Consider the following 20,288-nt stretch of genomic DNA (forward strand, 5'->3'; position numbering starts at 1 on the left):
AGTGATCACATTCAAGAGTGCTCTCAAAACTCACTTTTTTGACTGCAAGAACAAACTTAAAGACCTAATAATGTTTCCTACCTGAAATATTCTCAGCATGTTTTTTATATTTCATGGTGTTTGTTTTTGTAATATTATTATATAGGTGTCGTCTAATGCTGTAAAGCGCTTACAGCTTCTAAAGATCAGGCGCTATACAAAGTCCTCATTATTATTATTATTATTATTATTATTATTATTTAGACATTTATGTGGGGGTGTAGGGTATTCCTACAACAACATTGGAAAATGATTTATTGTTGATATCACATGACTATTGGATGAAAAGTCGTTAAAGTCTGCTAGGCCGGTTAGTAAGCGGCTACTAGCATCGTCTGTTACTTTCACGAAAATTTTCCTGCAAAACAAAAGCTATGTATTTTATGATATTTCCAGTGCTTATTAGACAAAACACGGTGATTGAATGCACAACATTATTGTTCTATTTGTTCCACAGCCATTTCACACATACCACGTTATAGAGGGGCAGGAGACCTCAATGGTCATCATAAATAGCTTGTTTGATACTTAAGAAATGCAACCAACTAAAGATTTTAATACAGCCTGTGAATTGATCAAGATATTTTATAAGTACCACACGGCAATATTCCAGATTTCCTCTTACCCTTCCCACTCAAACTTTGATATTGGGACATTTACGTATGGGTGTAGGGTCTGAGTCATTTGCCCATCGAAATGTTGGAATTCGCTGACTCCATGTGGTGTCGGCGTAGGGTAGCTACCTATCTATAAATACGTTGACGCAGTCACACTTGATTATAAAGCAATGGGTGGTGCATGGTCTAAGATAAAGTAAACACGGAAGTGATAGAACAGTCAGAAGAGTAATGATAGGAAAGACAGAAATAAGTAAGAGTGTCAATGTACGTTTTCGTCCCTTCATACTCAGACCAATCCGGCTACCATAGTGGCAATGAGATAATGAACCTCAACCGGCATAGCCCAGATAATCACTAGGTCTTACTTGTAGCTGACTAGTTTATTAGAGTGTGATTTGGGAAAGCTCCTGCTTGTGAGATACCAAGTCAGGAGCTTCTGCAATTAATGATGGTAATTTGTTATAAGTCCCTATTTTGTACACGTGAATAAGTTGAGCTTGAAACAATTTGTCGATGCCAACTTTAATTGGAATTTTTTCCTGTAGTTTGCCCTAATTTGACTATATGCTAGAGTCATGTGTTTGTCCGCTGGCATGTCCACTAGGTTGTTCGCTGTCTTGTACAATAGGGTCATCAGGGCCTTGGTTCACCTGGATTTGTGTTATTCCCACTGGAGATGGTTCAACTTTGCGCCGACACTACTAGTGTTACGATATCTATTTGTGGTGCATCTAGCAGCTCTACTCTTAGTTATTAGGTCTTGATGGCTGGATGTGGTGAGAGCAATACCTGCGTTTAATACAATATACATGTAGACCACTAACCCATAAGGTTACTCTTTATAGCATTATCGCTCTTATAAGTAGGTTAAACAGTAGATCCCATTAGTAATAGCATGTTCGGATTTTTATTACTGAGTAGATCGTTATACTCTCGCAAGCATTTACTCGATTTGCTGCCTGTAAATCAGCGTCATTAATGCTTCGGTTCTGTATCTGTATGCAGAGTCGCATGCAGTTTTTCATTTCCTTGTAGAAGGTGTCAAATTAGCTTGTGCTAACTGCTTTATATTCAATAGCCATCAAGAACAGCTTGGTGACTTTGCTGATACTGCTTTTTTGCTGCCGCGAGAAGTTCTGAATAGGCACATATTCGCGAATGCAGCGGTAACTCAAATTAGTTTATTAGTACCACCAGTCACACCAGCTATTATCAGTAAAATATTTATTATGGTGATTTTGTCAGTGAAATAATTTTAAAATTAATTTTGAGTCCTGGGTGACTGATGTTAAATTTCAAGTGATTCCTAGTGCAGTCGACTATGATTGTTTGAAAGGAATTCCATTTGACTTCGGGGCAAATTGTTCTGTGTACAACCACCAAATCAGTTCTAATTCATTAAAACTTACAGACACTAGTATAAATGTGTGTGGCTGAGAGGCTATATTGATTCATCTGTATGCCACACACCTCTAGGTTTGATCCCCAACAACTGGGTGACTCAGAATTCTTGTATCAATACCTCAAGAGGTCACCATGCCCTACATGACGTTATATGTATAAACTGAACATTGTTTTGGGGTTTAACACCATTTCTCAGCAAATATAAATTACTGTAAAACCCAAACAGAAGAGATACAAACAGTGAATAAAATACATTTCAGCAGTACATATTTAATGCATGTAGTTTCATGCATCATAGAACATTAAATGCAGGACAAATTATTGTTTATCTTTCTTGTCATTTGTGTCATTGAATATTAATCTATGGAAAATTTTAATTTTTGTAGTGGTGCTTCAAGAATAATTAAAGCTCTGGTGATGGTACCCATGCATTCCTCTCTCCCCCTGGTTTTTTTTTCCTAGTGTAACTGTCAGAAAGCTTAAACTGTATAAGAACGAGTTTTTTATTGGGTCACTTTAGTGAAATAAGGTTGATAGATTGCAGCTGGAAATGTAGCTTAGTCGAAATTCCAGTACAACTTCTGTTTGTATCTTGTTTTGCAGAATATGTCTGTCGGATTTTAAGAACTAAGAAAGTAGAATTTGAGGAAATTCAGGATGCATAAATATAACTATATTTATTACTGTTCTTATGACCAGCTCAAGAAAACATGCTTCTGCCCTATCACTTGAGGGACTCCACCTATGACCTTTATCATACAGTGTCATCTCTCATTAGCATAACATTGTATTAAAATAGTTACACAGGGAAAATTGAAAAGCAGCTGTTGTGTGACACTCCATTTACCCAGTGGAAATAATACTTTTTTGTTGTCTTCAGTTACTGGCTGAGGCTCTTAGTTTCATGCCAAAACCTTCACTTGCATTTTGTTTATAGTATTTTAACAGACTTGTAAATTGGTACGGCTCTGATAGATATGCGATAGCCCTTGGCCTCTATATGCTTTTCTTTGCTTTAATTTTTAGACCCTAGAGAGCACTCGTCATAGTCTTAAGCATTCTATTTGCGAAAAGATAGAAATATTCTCCTAAATATCATCTTTAAAGCTCAGAATGGTATTTTCAATTACTGCGTCTCTCACGTTTGTTGTTGACATTGCGAATATCATGTTCATTTATTTGCTTCTTTGAATGTTTTGTTATTGACTCGGTGAACCCATTCACAACGTTAAATACTTTCAAATGGACGAAACAGCTGCTTTAGTTCATTCACAAATTTAATTAATCCAAACCTAAAGCATCTACTACATGAGTGTACATGGTTTGTTTGCAAAGTAGTTCCTAATACAATATACTATCTTTAGGCACACATGTCATGCACGTGCATGTTCGTAAAATACTGCATGATTCTGACAATGTAATGTTAACATAGACACAAATGAGCATATAACAAACTCGTATGTGGCAAAAATATAGAGAGAATATTTGTGTTTTTTGAGTAGGTATACCTTTGGTAATTTTTCACAAGTGAAGTGAAAATACTGTATTGTCACAGGTCAGTTTGCATTATCACCTGCATTAATTCATTTTTTTTTAAAAGTTCCTAATTTTTCAGTAATTTTAGAACAGTGACATTTTACAAATTTAGCTTGTACATATCATGCATAAAATTAATGATTGTACAAAAATGAACAGATTTTACTTTTGTTAACACATTTCATGCACGGATTAATACTGTTGTGGTAGGGTAATAAAGAAACATCACAGAGAGGTTGTAACTTCAGAATAAAAGATTTTAATTATTGTGAGGAGCTCTTCATTCCTTATTGTATTAATTTGTACATTAAATCATAAATTTGTGCGTGGCCTTGACAAAATTGAAGTCAAGTTGTAGGCATTTTTTGATGGTACCTCATTGATTTCATAAATGTACACTAGAGAGTCTACAGCTGACAAATTTTAAGATTAGTTCATACTGATGTGGAGATGGTAAGGAAAGGAGGAAAACAGCAGGATCAAAAGATGAAGAAAAAGGAAATAGGCATAAACAGGCTTTAAATAACAGATACAAGTGCCAATAAATTTTTGTAAGGGGGAAAAGAAAATAGTTCCGAAAGTGGTAATGCAACTGTGGTGATACCATATATCTCCTACTTGTGTATTTCAATATCTCATTATTAAATATATAATACTTGAATATACTGCAAAGTTGTATATATACAATACACAATAATGCATATTTTATATAGGTTCTTCCATCAAATTCATGAAAGCTTGCATCCTGCTAAATGAATATAAATTAATATTCAATTTCAAACTGTACAAGGTACCTGATTTCGTTAATTATAAATCAAATTAAAGCTTTTATACATGACTGTAAATATTAGGTGTAGTCTCAATTATTTTAGTTCAAGCTAAAACGTGTTTATATCAATATTGTTGTAAACACAAGACGGTTTGATCAAACTTAGGGAGAGAAGGTTGTATTATTATAATCCAAGTAATAAATAAGTCAGATTGTAAGACTTCAGACATAAAGGAGATAAACATGTTTATTAGTTCAGTCCAACTGCAAACAACACAGACCCTAATCTGTTCTTGCATAATGCACCAGCAGATCAGGGCTAATGTTTGTTGTCCTGAATACTCCTAACAAATTGCATACTTATATCTGCCAGTACGTAATGCAAAGGCAAATGAGGCTTCTATGCAGTTGGAAATGACCTATATATATAGTTGCAGACACATCTGTTTCATTCACTGCTAAGCCTATACAACAACAATAAAGTTCTCCTTTATTATCTGAGATGAATTCCTTGGCTTGTTTATAATCAACATTTTTCTTGTTTACCAGTGAAATAATCTTAACCATGGTGTTTTTGTTATTGCAGATTCATCACATGTCAGCTCTATAGGATCTATATTTTGTGTGTTGAATGAAGTTTTTGCGGTCTATATATGAAACAGTTTTGGTTTATTATTCGATGAATCATACTAATGCAACATTCTGTCTGTTGATTAGTTTATGTATGTATCTTGGTGCTATCAAGATCATTAACAAATTATGTTGTCCATCAGTTTTTGTCTGTGATGTACCCTTTATATGTATGTGTTTCTATCTGCTTAAATATATTGATCTGCAAAGAAACAAATACAGCACAACCTCACTATCAGACCCTTTATCATAACACGTTTCCTGTTCTATGGCATATATGGAGATGGATCCATTATGTACTTCATCATAAGTGTGTGTGTGTGAGACTGCCCTGTTGGCCTAAGTGGTAGAGCATCTGCCTCAGATGAGGGAGGCTGCAAGTTCAAACCATGACCGATTCATACCACAAAAAAAAGTTTAAAAAATGGTGCTAGCAGCTGCCTAACTTGGCGCTCAGCATTAAGAGGTTAGTGATGGGATTCAACGGCCTAGTGTCAGAATAAGGTGACTGGGTGGGACATGATGCTACCTGTCTGATGCTCCAGAGATAGACATTGAAATAAACTGCCACAATGTGATTGTTAAAGCTACATTAAAAATCCAAAACATACTCATAAGTGTGTGTGCTATACAGCTCCTATGGACAGTGTTATAATGGAGCATATTCAGCAAACATCATTCCCTCACTCTATGGCCCTTCATTGGAACATAATTCCGGTTTTATGGCAGGTATGTCGATGGATCCCCTTTCTTTAGGTGATAGTACAATTATATGCATGTACTTCATTACAAATTGATTTAATCTATTGCTCCCATGGACAATGTTATAACAAAGCAGAATCGATTGTAGGCAAAAGACAGGATGTATCTGCTTCCTAGTAAAATGTAATTCCTTCTCATGAATATATAATTATTATATTGTTAAATCAACCATTTCATTAACAACAAATAAAACATATGTATATATATATACAAGTTGTTGATCTACAATGTACAAAAGAAATATGCATACATTTTTTCATGATTTCTAACTACACCTCTCCCTCGATAACTCGTGCACGAGGTCCACAAACATAGACCGCACTATAAGCAAGGCACGAGTTACCAAGGGACCTCCAAAAATTGAGAAAAGATCGCTGTGACTTCTAGAAAACTGTGAGGGATGGGGTTGGGAGCGGCATTAGGGAAATGGGCTGTTTATTGACTAAATCCTCTTTTTAAAATCATGTCGATAATTTTTAATAATTTTTTTCTAATGAAGTTGTTCGTTATTCTGTTTAAATAACAGTTATTTTCAAAATGTCCAACATATGAAAGATCGTTCCAACTGTTTTCAACAACCATCACGTATATGCGAAAAAAAATATATATTACATCACTGCTTTTGTTTTCTTGATGAGTCTGATTCCCGCAATGGTGTTTAATATTATACTGACAAATCGGGAGTCCACAGAGCATGGAACTAGACTAACTCTTGATACACCACTAAACAAGATTCCTTTTATTTAAAACACAAATTTGTTTCGTAAGACAATCGTCTTCGTTGAAATTTTTGTATTGCTGAATTAGTACAATATTGATGTCATGAAATTAATTAACTGGAATTAATGAAACTTATCATCCTTGAGGGTATCTCTTAAGTCCTAGTTCAAGAATTCTCTGAAACTCGCTTGCCCTCAATGGTCCGTATCTGTGACATCGAGCTCTTTATTTTATGAAGTATTCATTTTGCTTTGCTGTCTTGTTATCTTTGATCACAGTTATGAAAGAGTCAGTTAATTTAAGTTACATACACAATAACATTTATAACTGTTTGATTGATCAAATGAAGTGAGTTCACCCGACATACGACCAAGGCCACTAGATTTTAAGTTTGTAGGATTTTCGTGCCTTTTAACTTTTCTTTTATTCCACCTCCTTTATTTGATTCAAAAGACATAATTAATGTGATAATACAAAGGATGCCGGCTTTTAATTCAGTGCAACAGTACAACAAATACTTCCGGAAGTCAGTTATCAAAACATTGTCAGCACTTAATTAGGCTCTCAAAGAAACGCTCGCGGATATAGCTGTTACGGTAGATTGAAGCATTTTACATTTAATTACAAGAGGACACATTGCATTTATGATGATTTCACTTAAATGGAACTAAAAGATAGAAATAGAACACAAATTACAACTGATAATTTTTAAAAATTTAATTTGTATTTATTTATTAAAGTACTGCCTCCACTCAGCGTGAGTGATATTTTCATTGATCGCAATTTCCTTACATATCATTAATTGCGGTGTACTAGGAATGTTGTTTGGAAAGAAAATGTAAAAAATTGTATGACCTATTAAATTTGATATTTCATAGTGTTGATGAAAATTTCCAGGTCCTATCTACCATTTTCGACAATAAAACAAGCGATACATCAAAGTCTCCATTACCAATTTTGATCACGATTTTCTTCAAGTTCAACAAATATGGAACAATTTTGGGGGTATTTTCTAGTTTAAAAAATGGGATCCACGCCTGACCCCGCGTTATAAGCAGGGGCACGAGTTATCGAGGGGGTGGTGTATATGAATACAATGTTTTACAATGTCTTTTTGAATTGCAACTTCGGATTAATACTGATTATGATAAAGTGTAAGATGACTCCATAAATAATTTCATTGAAGAAAAATGCATTCAATGAGCATGAAATTACTGCATATCCTGTAAGAAAAATAGTCATTTACCAGATTACCAGGTAATAACTTTTTAAACGGGTTAAGATGTGCAGTGCTATCATTATAAAAAACTGAACTCAAGAAAACTTGTGAAATAAATGTTAGGTTACTATTGGCTGGAAACAATGCTAAATTGTAAGTTTATTTTTTATTCAAATGTAACAAAACCTGTATCTTTTGAAGGTGTCCTTTCAATTGACTTCAGTGTTTTGAAGTTGTCTATTCAATTGGTTATACTGTTTTGAAGTTGTCCTTTCAACTATGTTCTTGTTAACATTTGAATCGACTTTGTTGTTTTGACGATGTCCTTTAAGGAACACAAGGAATAATCTCTAAATACTCGGAAAGTGTGTTTGTCTTTATAGGTTCTACATAATCATCGGAACCAGTATTTCTCTTTAAGGCAATGTTGGAATCCTCGTGATCAATATCATGATCTGCTTTTGTATTGTCTTCTGCATGACCCTCATTATTTACAGAATTGTCTGTAGACTCAGTACATCGATAATTTTGGTTGTCGTTCATTTGATGAATTCCACTGTGTGTCATGCGACTAAGTGAAGATGATGTTGTAGATAAAGATTCATTATCTAAATTTGAAACATTCTTTGCCAATTCATAACTAGCACGAGAGCTCTCTGTGTTCATCTGATACTGTGGTGGAAAAGGTTTTTGTGAAGATTGTCTAGCACCGTCTTCAAAACCTGCAGAGGTTGCAGTAGCTTCTAGCACAAAATGATGATGGTCTTGTTTACATGTCTCATTTGGACTTGTGGAATTTATGGTATCGAATTTAGTATTATGGTCGTCTTCCTCTATATTTTCAAATTCATTGGGCTTTGGTGATAAATCTTTGTTAAGTCTGTCCTTATAACACCGATGATTCTTTTGTCCCCATTTTGAGGATTTGTCCCTTTCTCCTTTTCCAGTAAAACTATTTTCACCAGAGGATCCCTCATCTGTAACATTGTGTGCACCCAAACCTGTTTTTCCTAATTTAAGTTCATCATATGGTATTGAATCTGTTTTCATCAGAGGATTGTATACATTTTCCCTTTCATGCATTTCCACTAAAACACCTGATGAAGCAAAAGACACTTGTGAATTGCCTACCAGCAAAGGAGCAGATGGTAATTTTTGATGTGTTACTCTCCTGTTACCTTTACAATCCTTATTCAGAAAATCAGGAACTGAAGGCAATGTTCTGGTTCGCACAGATTCAGATTCTTTGCTGAAGAAAATGGCATCATTGGCTGCAGAGTGCCTGGAATCTTTGCCAAGCAGGCGACCAAGGTATATCGACACACATTGCATACTTGAGACACCTAACTGCCTCTTGTACTTTTTCATTGGTAGTGGAACTGCTCCAGAGCTTGTGCTGGGACTTTCGACATCATTTGCCTGAAAAAAGGGAACAATGTTTAAGACCTGTTTAAGAAACAAGAATGTCAAAACTTCATGCACAGAGTACATATTCAGCTTGGTTCTATATATATATGTAATTATCTAAACATAATAAACAAGTAACAAAGGTTACTACCGTATTTACCGTATATGTTGGGACACCGTATTTGTTAGGACACAATAAATTAATTTTAAAAGTAATTTTTTTGTGCACTGTTATGTTCTGGGACACATCGTTTTTTTCGAGTCGTAAGTTGTGGGACACCATTTAAATCATTCGAAAATTACATGTCGGAAATTGCACTCCAACTGAAATTTTATTTTATAAAATATAAAACTGTTTACTTGACATAAAACTCTTCAATCCACTGCAGCAGCATCTCATCAACACAACCCTTCTCCTGCACACGTACGATCTATTATCTTGGTACATGAATATATTTTTAGCTTTCTCATACCGTGAAAAAATGTTGGAGACAACACACCACCTGAAGCGGAAACTGCAAGGACAAAAGTCAGATGTTTTCAAATCTGCACTAGTTTTGACGCCCATCTTATAGTCAGTCCATCCAGGAATGCGATCAAAGTGCACTAGAGTTTTATCCATGTTAATGATCATATTGTCGGCGAAATGATCTATTCATCACGTGATTTTATTTTGCTCCAAATCTTCTGGATGATGCTGGGTCATCGATGTTCGCGCACGAAGCATTATACTGTAAACTTTAAAAACTGTTCCATTGTTTCACTTTATTTTAAAAAATGTCGTGAATACTGGTGAAAAGAAACCCAAGTTAGCTTCCATATCTCGGCCGTCTTTGTTTATTCGAAGCTAAAATATAAAAAATCGGCACACGTAAAAGAATCCAAGTTGGCTTCTGAGGTCAGCTTGCTTTGCAATAAAATAATCTTTGTATTGATATCCTTTAAAAAAAAATCGGCTTCCGAGTCCAAAGTCGGCTTCCGACGTCGGCTTGCTTTGTGATAAAAATAACCTTTGTCTTTGATGTCCTGTCGGTAAGTTCAAAGAAGAAGTTTACTGTTGGCTGCCAACTGTGTTTATTTACCACCAGGGCTTCTATGTGCTAGGCATTTTTTGTAGTAATTATTACAAAGGTGCACTGATGTCTGCGGATAAATAGTAATGATACTTTTGTAACCCGCGCCGGCGAAGATTTTCACTTGCACTCAAGTGAATGTGTTTTTAAATAATGATTTTTTTTTTTGCGAGATACTGTCATACAGTAGACCTGGATAAAAATTATTCTTGGCTATTTTGAACCTAACACCGTGCCCTGCGTGAATGGCAGTTGTCTTCAATATATCGGTTGATTATTCCCTCTCGTTTGCGAATTCATCGACATCTGTGCACAAAGCACTATATTGCGTCAAAATTTGTTCCATTGTTTCAATTTATTTTCAAAATTCCCGTGAATATAATTGAAAAGGAACCCAAGTTTGCTTCCATATCTTGGCCGTCTTTGTGTATTAAACAAAAAAAAAATCAAAAAAAAAATCTGCTCACTTCACAAAATCCAGTCATCTTCTGATGTCGGCTTGCTTTGCAATAAAATAACCTTTGTATTGATATCCTTTACAAAAGAAACAAAACAAAAGTAACCACAGTCGGCTTCTGAGATCGGCTTGCTTTGTAATAAAAATCACCTTTTGTCTTTGATGTCCTGTCGGTAGGTTCAAAGAAGGAGTTAACTGATTGCTGCCAGTCATGTTTATTCACCACCAGGGCTTCTATGTTTTATGTGTTTGGCATCTGTGGTTGCAATTAATACAAAGTATCATTGACGTCCGCGGTTAAATAGTAAGGATAACTTTGTAACCCAAGCTGGTGAAAAGATTGTCAATTACACTTAGGTGAATGTGTTTTCAAATGATCATTTTTATTTGCGACATATAGACCTGGATATAATTCAATCTTGATTATTTTGCACCCAACACCGTGTCACGCGTGAATGGCGTCTTCAAGATATCGGTTGACTATTTTCCTCTAGTTTGCGATTTTGTTGGCTCCAGTTTTCAGTTGGATAACATGTTCAAACTTTGGAGCACAACCACACACAATTGCTTCTCAATGTTCATGTGAACAACGTGGTGTGTGGTATCGGACATAATTGATACACGCTATAGTATGGAATCCTACGCTTACGGATTTCGTGGAAATATTTTATTCTTAAATGCTCATGTTGAAAAAAGGAATAAATGATAACAACACAAGGTTAGTTTCTTTCTTTTTACTATCAATTCAACGTTTTATTTATCTATTTTATTGCAACATGCAGTGGGGTGGGGGGAAGCACAAATGCAATACAATTTTATTTCGTTTCTTAAGTCTTGGGACATATGACCAAAGTGAAAGAATGTTTCACCGTAAGTTCTGGGACAGGAAAAAAAATAATTATTTTAACGTGTACCAGCATATGCGGTAAATACGGTATACCTACCTTAATGGGTTCAATTTCTGCATAGATGTGATCTTGGTCCTCACTTTGAAGTGGACGCTGGAGAGACAATCTAAAAATAAACAAATAAAAACCAATACAATGTCTCTGCCAATAATCTGCAATCACAATGACAGGCCTCTGGTCTTGGTTGTACCTCCATCTTCTACACTCAAGTATAAACATATTTATTATCAATGCTAGTCAAATCCTATATGGTTATTTGATAGTCTTCTTAGTCAATAATGGTTCACATGAGCCATAGTAGCTCAATGCATGCCAGATTCACATCAGTAGCATGTCATTGGGCAACACACTTTACTCCAATTGCATTGTCACTAAATAACCTATACTTGTAATGCTGTGCAGTAAAAGGGAAACCAAAACAAACAAAACCAATCAACAGTCGTTCTTTAACAAGCCAGATTGTAATCTGCACTACATCTGATTTGCCTGCAATATACTTGTAATCCTTCTCTTATCTCTGCAGATGCATAGAAACCACACTGTCCAAAAGAGTGCGATATGGGATATAACATAAGAAAAAAAAAGACTGATGCCAAATTGAAAGCCAAAACTTACAAGTAAATGGTGCATCATTAACCTCCTCTATATATGCTCTGCTAGGACATGGTTGACTTTGGAGGTTATTATTACCATGACCTCTGACTTTTAGTTACCAGAATACACAGGATTATTTGTTACCCAAAGTGCAAGCCTTTCACTAAGTTCAGTGATGGAACTAGAATAAAAGTTAATTTGCAAAACATTTTTCGTTGAGCCTGATCGTCATTTATGTCCTGTTAACCACAAATACAATATACCTCTTTCATACATCAAGCTACATGGTCTATAACTTAAAGTTATGATGAAAAAGGCCATCATTCTGTTTTCTGTCAGAGTGACATTTACTTGTACTAAATTTGACTCCAACAGTAATAAGTTTCTTCCTATTCCTAAGTATAAGCCATCCACAAAAATTAGTCCAGGTCTGTGATGCTGAATCAATGATATTCTGTAGAAATCATTGCCTCCGTTTAGTCACACTCTTACAGTATCGTTGACATTTGACCTTTTCATCCTGAAACTGATTAGATTCCTCACTACCCTGAAAGCCGTCCACATAGTTTGGTAAGTGTATATATAAATAAATATTCTCTAACTTTTTAGAAAATTCAAGAACAAGATGGTTTGAAAACTCAGTTTGCAAGGAAGGTTTGATATGCATGACTCTCAACCGAAAGGGGATAGATTTGAATCAGATTCATCAGATTAGCCCGGGTCAGTTATTTTGGCGTGTCCTTGGGCAAGGTACCAGATTACAATTGTCTAAGCACTAAATACCTTTTTGTGCTGATATGCCATAACACATTAAATACCAAACACATTAAGTAAATGAGCTGACAGTAAATGCCTCTGAAGCCCTACAGTCAGAATAAGAACTCTGCATTTAATTTTTAATTTTTAACATGGCTTTAACAAATTTTCAGTCATATCCCTACATCTGCAGTGTGGCAGTTTAAAGACATGTAGCATGATGTTCCCACCCAGTCATATTATCCTGACACCAGGCCGACCAGTCCTAACACTAACCTCTTAATGTTGAGCACCAAGCGAGGCAGTTGTTAGTACCATTTTTGAAAGTCTCTGATATGACTTGGCCAGGGATTGAACCCATGACCTCCTGCATCCAAGGCAGACACTAACCACTAGGCCACCAGAGCAAGCAGAACAGGAACTGTGAGTACCACTACAATTCTCCAGGGAACTGTAATATGTTTGATGAATCATGACAATAAATTAGAAACAAAGGAGATTTTTGAAAATGATTTTCGAAGGAGTGTTTTAACTGTTGGTCTCAACTTTGCAATTTGTGAACAAAATTTCGTTTTAGCAAAATTTATTTGACTTTTTCAAATATTTTTGGTTAAAATAATTCCATATAAATTAATTCTGCCTTTGAAAATAACGTCCACTAATGTGTTGCCACTTATCCTGTCCTGCATGAATATAATGACAGTTTTAATCTTTAGTTGACCCCAGGAGTATTGATTGAGTAGTTTACACAAAGGAGATAAAGAGAAAAAATACAAGCAGTAGTTTAATTACATTAATACAGGTGTTTAGATCAGCATCTAAAAATAAAGTTTACTCAAAAATGATGGCTCACCTTAGTAAATTATATTACCTTTCAATTTTAGGATTAACAGATCCATAATGCCCAATAGTCTAATAAAAGACCTGTGTATGCTTCTCTACTGAATAATAGCAGTCAAACATTTGTGAAGTAGTTATAAAATCACCATACCTACAGACTGAATCAATCGTGAATCTAGATTGAAAGGTGAGGTTCAGAACTAAGGATTTTGAAAGAAAGAGAATTTAATCATTCGTAGGACACTTGGATCTCTGTCAACTGGAAAATATTATGAACACAAAGAGAAGTGTATAATTAGGAACATCCCAGTCTAGAGTCTGCAAATTTTATCGCTCACTCTCATTTTGCAAAGGATAATTTGTATATTTACTGTGCAAATGATGGAAACTTGGTTTTAAATATCAATATAAGGAATATATTCTTCAGTAAACAAGCTCCATACTGTAAAATATGATCACATTTTGAAATGCAGCAGTCACTCTGTTAATATATTCTGTCCAACATATGTAAAGGGGTGTTTTTCATTTGAAATATTTCTTTAAAATATTAGTTTCATTATAAATTAATAATAACATTAAAATTAAAGGCAATAAAATATGTTTTGTGTCTTCTATATTTTCTTTAAACCACATACATTGGAATTTGCAGTGGATTTTAAATATACAAGTTGTTTTAAAAGGGTAATAGCAAAAATGTTTCTAACAAGGTGACCAAATAATTAATCAATGAAACGGAGGGCCCAAAAGATCTGAAAGGTCAGTGTGGACACTACTGTAACAGATTTTATTTTTTTAAAAATGGCGGGTTTACAGATTCCTAGATCTTTTCATAACTTAATATGTATTAAAATCGGCCTCATCTGCATAAATGACAAATATTAATTTATTTTTAAGAAAAATAAATAAATAATGAAGTAAGTAATAAGTAAAATGATTATAAAAAAACTGACTCAAAAGATGGCAGACAACTTACCATGTGAACTGACTTGTAAGTCAAGTTCAACTTCAAACACAGACCATGATCTGCCACTGCATTATGTGATTGCAGTTCAGGATCTGTGTTTTGTTCTACTGATTACTCCTCAAAACTGCAAAGACATAAATCTGCCAATGCATTAGGAGATAGCAGATATGGGTCTATGATGTTTGTAGTTGGACTTAGCTTATAAGCCAGTACATATTCTTATGTTTTGTGTTTAGGCTAGAATAAACAGTAACACAAGAGTGAAAACAACACGCTTTTAAAAATATAATAATTTATTTCCCTGGAAAAATACTGTAAAAATGGGAAAAAAGGTGAACTTACAGCTTTAATAATCAAATCCAAGAATAATCCACGAATACAATTTTAGAAGTCCTAATAATAAAATGTTCTGATGATTTCAAATTCAAAGTCCCAGCAAGCAAGGAATCCAAGATGGAAGACAATGACATATGTTGTAATCTGTAGTGTGTTTAAGTCTACAGTTCCTTGTAAAGACAACAAATATCACTCTGGTTTTGGAAATCTGAATAAATTTTTATAAGAGCTGTCTTTGTTCAAGAATTTCACATGAGCACATATTTTCCAAGAAAAAAAAGAATCCTTTTGAATCCAAGTAATTTCAAATAACTTCAAACGACAACACTTTACAGCGTAAAGAAGAAAGCCGAACAACTGAGAATATTTCTCTAAAACAAAGGTTGTATCATAGTCTAAAATGCAGTTTCAAAAATCCCCAAGTTTGAAATCAAAAGGGGGGTCATGTGATCATGTTTATATCACTCCTAACAATGATGACCCTGACCAATCATTTTACTCTAAGAAATAAAATTTAAAAAATTGTTTACTTCTTAATCACATAGTCCCATCATGACCTCGACAACAACCAATCATTTTAAAATAAAAATAGAACATATATGGCTGCTACTAATTTTGAATCAAGGTCAGGATCTAGGACAAAATTTGGTTGTTTATGAAAAATATCATCTCCAGTGAATACATTTACATTACAATATCATGTAATGAAATTTTTTTTTAAACTGCCAACAATTAAATTAGAATATATATTAAATCAGATAGGATTAAATCAAATATATATGTGTGTGTGCGATTTGATTTTTAACATAACTTTTTAAAAAAATTCAGTCATATCAATATGATGTCTGCAGAGTGACAGTTTATAGTGATATCTAGCACTGGGTAATCATGCTGCAGACATGTAGCATGATGACCCACTCAGTCCTAACACTATCATCTTGATGCTGAGCGCCAAGCGAGTCAGCTGTTAGTACCATTGTTATAAGTCTTTGGTATGACTCGGCCTGGGATCAAACTCACGACCTCCCACATCCGAGGCGGATGCTCTAACCACCAGGCCACCGAGATAGGGAGAGAGACAGATAGATGGACAGAGAGATAGATAGAGATGTATAGAGATAAGGTATATATATATATAGAGAGAGAGAGAGATAGATATCTAGATAGATAGTTAGATCTCTATATCTATATAACTAGATCTCTCTCTATATCTCTATCTGTTCTTGTGTTTCATAACATTCAGCCCAACTCTGTTTGAAATATGATAACAGATCCTTAAGAAATAACACTGTTTTTAAATTTTTACCATGGAAGACTCTATCAATTTATTGTATTTGATTCAAGATATCTCACTAGAAGGCAGCAGCTTCTCAGGATTCTCTAAAAGTGAAATGTACATTACTCCCACAAAACAACTGTCAAATGATGATAATTACAGTCCAAAGTACAACACAGATTCTATAACTGTTTGCAGTGTAAAGCTAGATATGGTCAAGGAACTGATAACAAGCATAATGGCTTCATCTTCTAAAATTCTGAATTTACCAGAAAATCTGCAGTCATAAAGAGTTACAGTGAATCTTTATAAATCCACAAATACTTTACTTATTCAGGGGCCTAACTATAAAGAATAGACAGAAACTAATTTTCATCTCATAGCTGCAGAAATTTATTCTGAAACATTAAGTTATCATGGGAAACAATCAGAATATTTTGCATGCCAGTATGTTTATATTGAACAGATGGAAACCAATTTTTATAACATCCTAAACAATATATACCTGGAAAATCCTAACTGCCCAGTCTTTTTATGCAGTGCATGCCCAAGAATTGACAGACATTCATGAGTTGAATTGCTCCAATTCAACATCTATGTCAGGAGTGGAATCACAAAATGATAGACACTGAACATGGATTCGTGACCAAGTCTGGATTAGTTCTGGAACACTTAATGGCGAAAGACAAAATTCATCTAAATAAGAAGGGTTTATCCCACTTTCTAAGTGTAGTAATTGAGATTTTTCCAATACTAAAGGACAGCTACGATGCCTCTAAAAGGCATAGAAATGTAGATCACAAACAATTGGGACCATGCAAACTGTTCTAACCAATATCAGAAATCAAGGGGATGTTTCTTCTGTTTTGAATGAGGGCATAAAGAGCAATCATGCAGACACACAAGCACAATACAGTGTCATGACTGTCTATAATATGGGCATAAGGCAAAACACTGCACGATGTTCCACTCAAATATGCAGTATTAGGAAAATGGCATTGAAGATGGGGCTACAAGTTTAACAACCAAACACATTTTTCCAGAAACTTCAAAACATCCCATAAACTCTACTAAGTGTAATTCTTCCTGTGATGACAGGAAACAAATTAGAGATACCACAATGATTCCATGGAATTACCTCGGGTACAATCCCATTAAGTGCTTCCATCAATGAAAGTGACCATAATTTGTTAACGGCTACTAACATAACTCTTGAATGTGTTAATGTTTCAAGAGTCACTGAAAATTCTCCTGGGAAAAACCAGTTGATAGTCGTGATTAAGGACACTGTATAGAAGAAAATTTAGAGGAATATCATGGTTCATATATCGACAGTGAAAATATCAACTCTGATATTCCCAATCATTGATCTCAAAACCATCAAAACTTAGAATTCTCTCAAAATCAGTGCCTTAAGCAAAAAGGTAGCCATCTGAACATCCATTATCTTTTTCCAAAACTAGATGAAATCAAATTACTTCTTTCAGGAAATAATTCCATAATTTATATTTTTGCTTTCAGTGAAACCTTACATTGAACTGTTCCATGATAATGAACTTAAAATTCCTAACTAGTTTTCAAAAAGAAGACTGACTTTTCCAAAAGGATGGTGGACTTCTTGTTTACCTTTAAGGATATCATTTCTTTCACAAACATGATATGATCTTGAGGAAACTGATATGGAAATAATCTGGCTTGATATGAGACATAATTTCCAAAAACCATAAAGGCCATGTATATAAACCACCAAACACTGACAATACTTGATATGCTAAATTTCAAAATAAGCTTGAAACTCGGTATATGGAAAACAAAGAAGTCTGTTAAGTGGGTGACTTCAACTACAATTTGTTTTATGAAGCCAATCAAAGCTGGATTAAAACCATGAATTGCCTGAATTATCAACAGCTAGTTCATGTACCCACTAGGATAAAAGTGCTATCTGAAACACTAATTGATGACATATATATTAACAATGCTGACAATATTATAGAAATTACAGTTCCCCAATATTCCAGAAGTTAACATTTTCCTATAAGCTGTGCATGAAAATTAAGTCAAAAAAGTAAAACTTATCATCACTTATATATAAAGTATCAAATAACAAAAGATTTAATTCACAAATATTCCTTAAAGAACGGAAAGATATACTTTGGTCAGTAATTTAATGTTTTGATGACCCATCAGATGCTCTTGACATTTAGAAGTGTTTACTGACACATTGAACACTCATGCTCCTATTCATTTCAAGAGAGTCAAGCAACAAGATCAATCAAACTGTTATACAGTTGATGTACTGAATGCTATTAAGACAAGGGATAGATTTCATTAATTAAAAGATACTGGCAATTACAGATTATGGAGAAACAGAGCCAAGTCAGTGATTCAAAAGGCAAAGAAAACTTATTATTCCACTGAAATATCAGATAATATTACAAAAAATAATACTAGAAAACTCTGGAAAACCTTCTGACTTGAGAGGCAAATCTGTTGATAACCTGCCATTTATATGTATTAGTGATGAAAATGGTGATGCAATGCAAGAACCTCTTTTAATCACAAATGCACTCATTAATTACTTCATGAATATAAATGACAAACTTGTGGATTTCACAGCTCCTAAAAGATTCTCCAGTGATGAATTAAATGAACATATTTCTTCAAAAATTAGCAAAGATTAGGGTGCTTTGAAAATCCCCCAAAAAAAGCCTTGAATTCATTTTAAATGAATTAGATCAACTTGACATCAGAACAGCAACAGGTCCAGGTAATATAAGTGCTAAATTCCCAAAACTCTCATCTCAACTGATCGCACCTTCACTTGTGTATATCTTCAACCCAAGTATTTCCACAGGTATTTGTCCAAACAGGCCAAAACTGGCAAAAGTAACTCCAATGTGTAAGAAGGGAGATCTTTCTGTTATGAATTACTATAGACCTATATCAGTTTTATCATAATTTCAAAGGTATTAAAAAGACAAATTTGTAATGAATTTAGAAACTACCTGGCATAAGTTAATGATCAGGCTTTTGTGAAGGACATTCATGCCAGACTACACTAACTAGACTGGAGGATGATTGGTTAACAGCAACAGATCAAGGCAACCTTGTAGACATTGTTTCTTGACCTTACAAAGGCTTTTGACCTTGTAAAACAAAAAATCCTGCTGGAAAAGCTCAGCATATATGAAGTTAACCACGAAAGCTTAACTTGGTTTCGATCCTATCTTGAAGGCAAACAAAAAGTTTCAATTTTAAATAAACTTTCAGATAAAAAACTGAAAAAAAATCAGGTGATCCACAAGTATCAGTTCTTGGACTATTACTCTTTTTGCTGTACATCAATGATTTACCATATCACATTGAGCTATCCACCACAACATGTTTGCAGATAATATGACATTATATAACATTGGATCAACAGGCCATGAGATTAGCACTAAGTTAAATCAAGATTTGGAGAAAAAAAAATGAACACAATGGTATGAAAATAAATGCAGTCAAATTAAAAGGCATGATCATAGGTAGTCAAGCTAGAGTAAAAGTTAAGAAAAATGATTTCAAAGTAATGATAAAAGGAACAGATATACAACAGTCTCAAATGAAAAACTACTTGGCACCATGTGCTGAAAATACAAGTTGATAAGTTCATTAAAACAGTTAATTCACTGCATCTCTTGAACAGAATAAAATCTTATTTCCTTCCAGAAAAGAGAAAGATATCTACACACCTAGAATATTGTTGTTCTATCTGGGGTATAAGTGGTACAGAAAATCAGGAAAGATTACTCAAATTTCAAAAAACAGAGCAGCTAGAGTTATTCTTGATCTTGATTTAGATACACCATCAACAAATCTTTTTAAAACCCTAAGGTGTCTTCCATTTCAGCAAAGAATTCAGTTTCAGAAGGGTTTACTAGTCTATAAACCCTTGCATGGTTGGGCTCCTGACTATCTTAAATGTCACTTTTAATTTGT

The 20,288-nt window shown here is 34.3% G+C and overlaps 1 protein-coding gene across 1 annotated transcript in view; it reads right to left on the reverse strand.

Moving 5' to 3' along the window:
* Window positions 1-3,835: 3,835 nt before the first annotated feature.
* LOC149799640 (receptor-type tyrosine-protein phosphatase delta-like) overlaps window positions 3,836-20,288 on the reverse strand; it is a 172,271-nt gene continuing 155,818 nt past the window's right edge. The window contains exons 21-22 of the mRNA XM_089958980.1: window positions 11,581-11,650; window positions 3,836-9,118 (exon numbers count right to left, since the gene is read on the reverse strand). Of these exons, the coding sequence (XP_089815106.1) occupies window positions 8,027-9,118; window positions 11,581-11,650 (1,162 nt within the window). The 3' untranslated portion in view covers window positions 3,836-8,026. The remainder of the gene's footprint in view (window positions 9,119-11,580; window positions 11,651-20,288) is intronic.

The sequence above is a fragment of the Sinohyriopsis cumingii genome, chromosome 5 (assembly GCF_028554795.1).
Source record: "Sinohyriopsis cumingii isolate HCF-2022 chromosome 5, ASM2855479v2, whole genome shotgun sequence".
In the NCBI taxonomy this organism is placed as follows: domain Eukaryota; kingdom Metazoa; phylum Mollusca; class Bivalvia; order Unionida; family Unionidae; genus Sinohyriopsis; species Sinohyriopsis cumingii.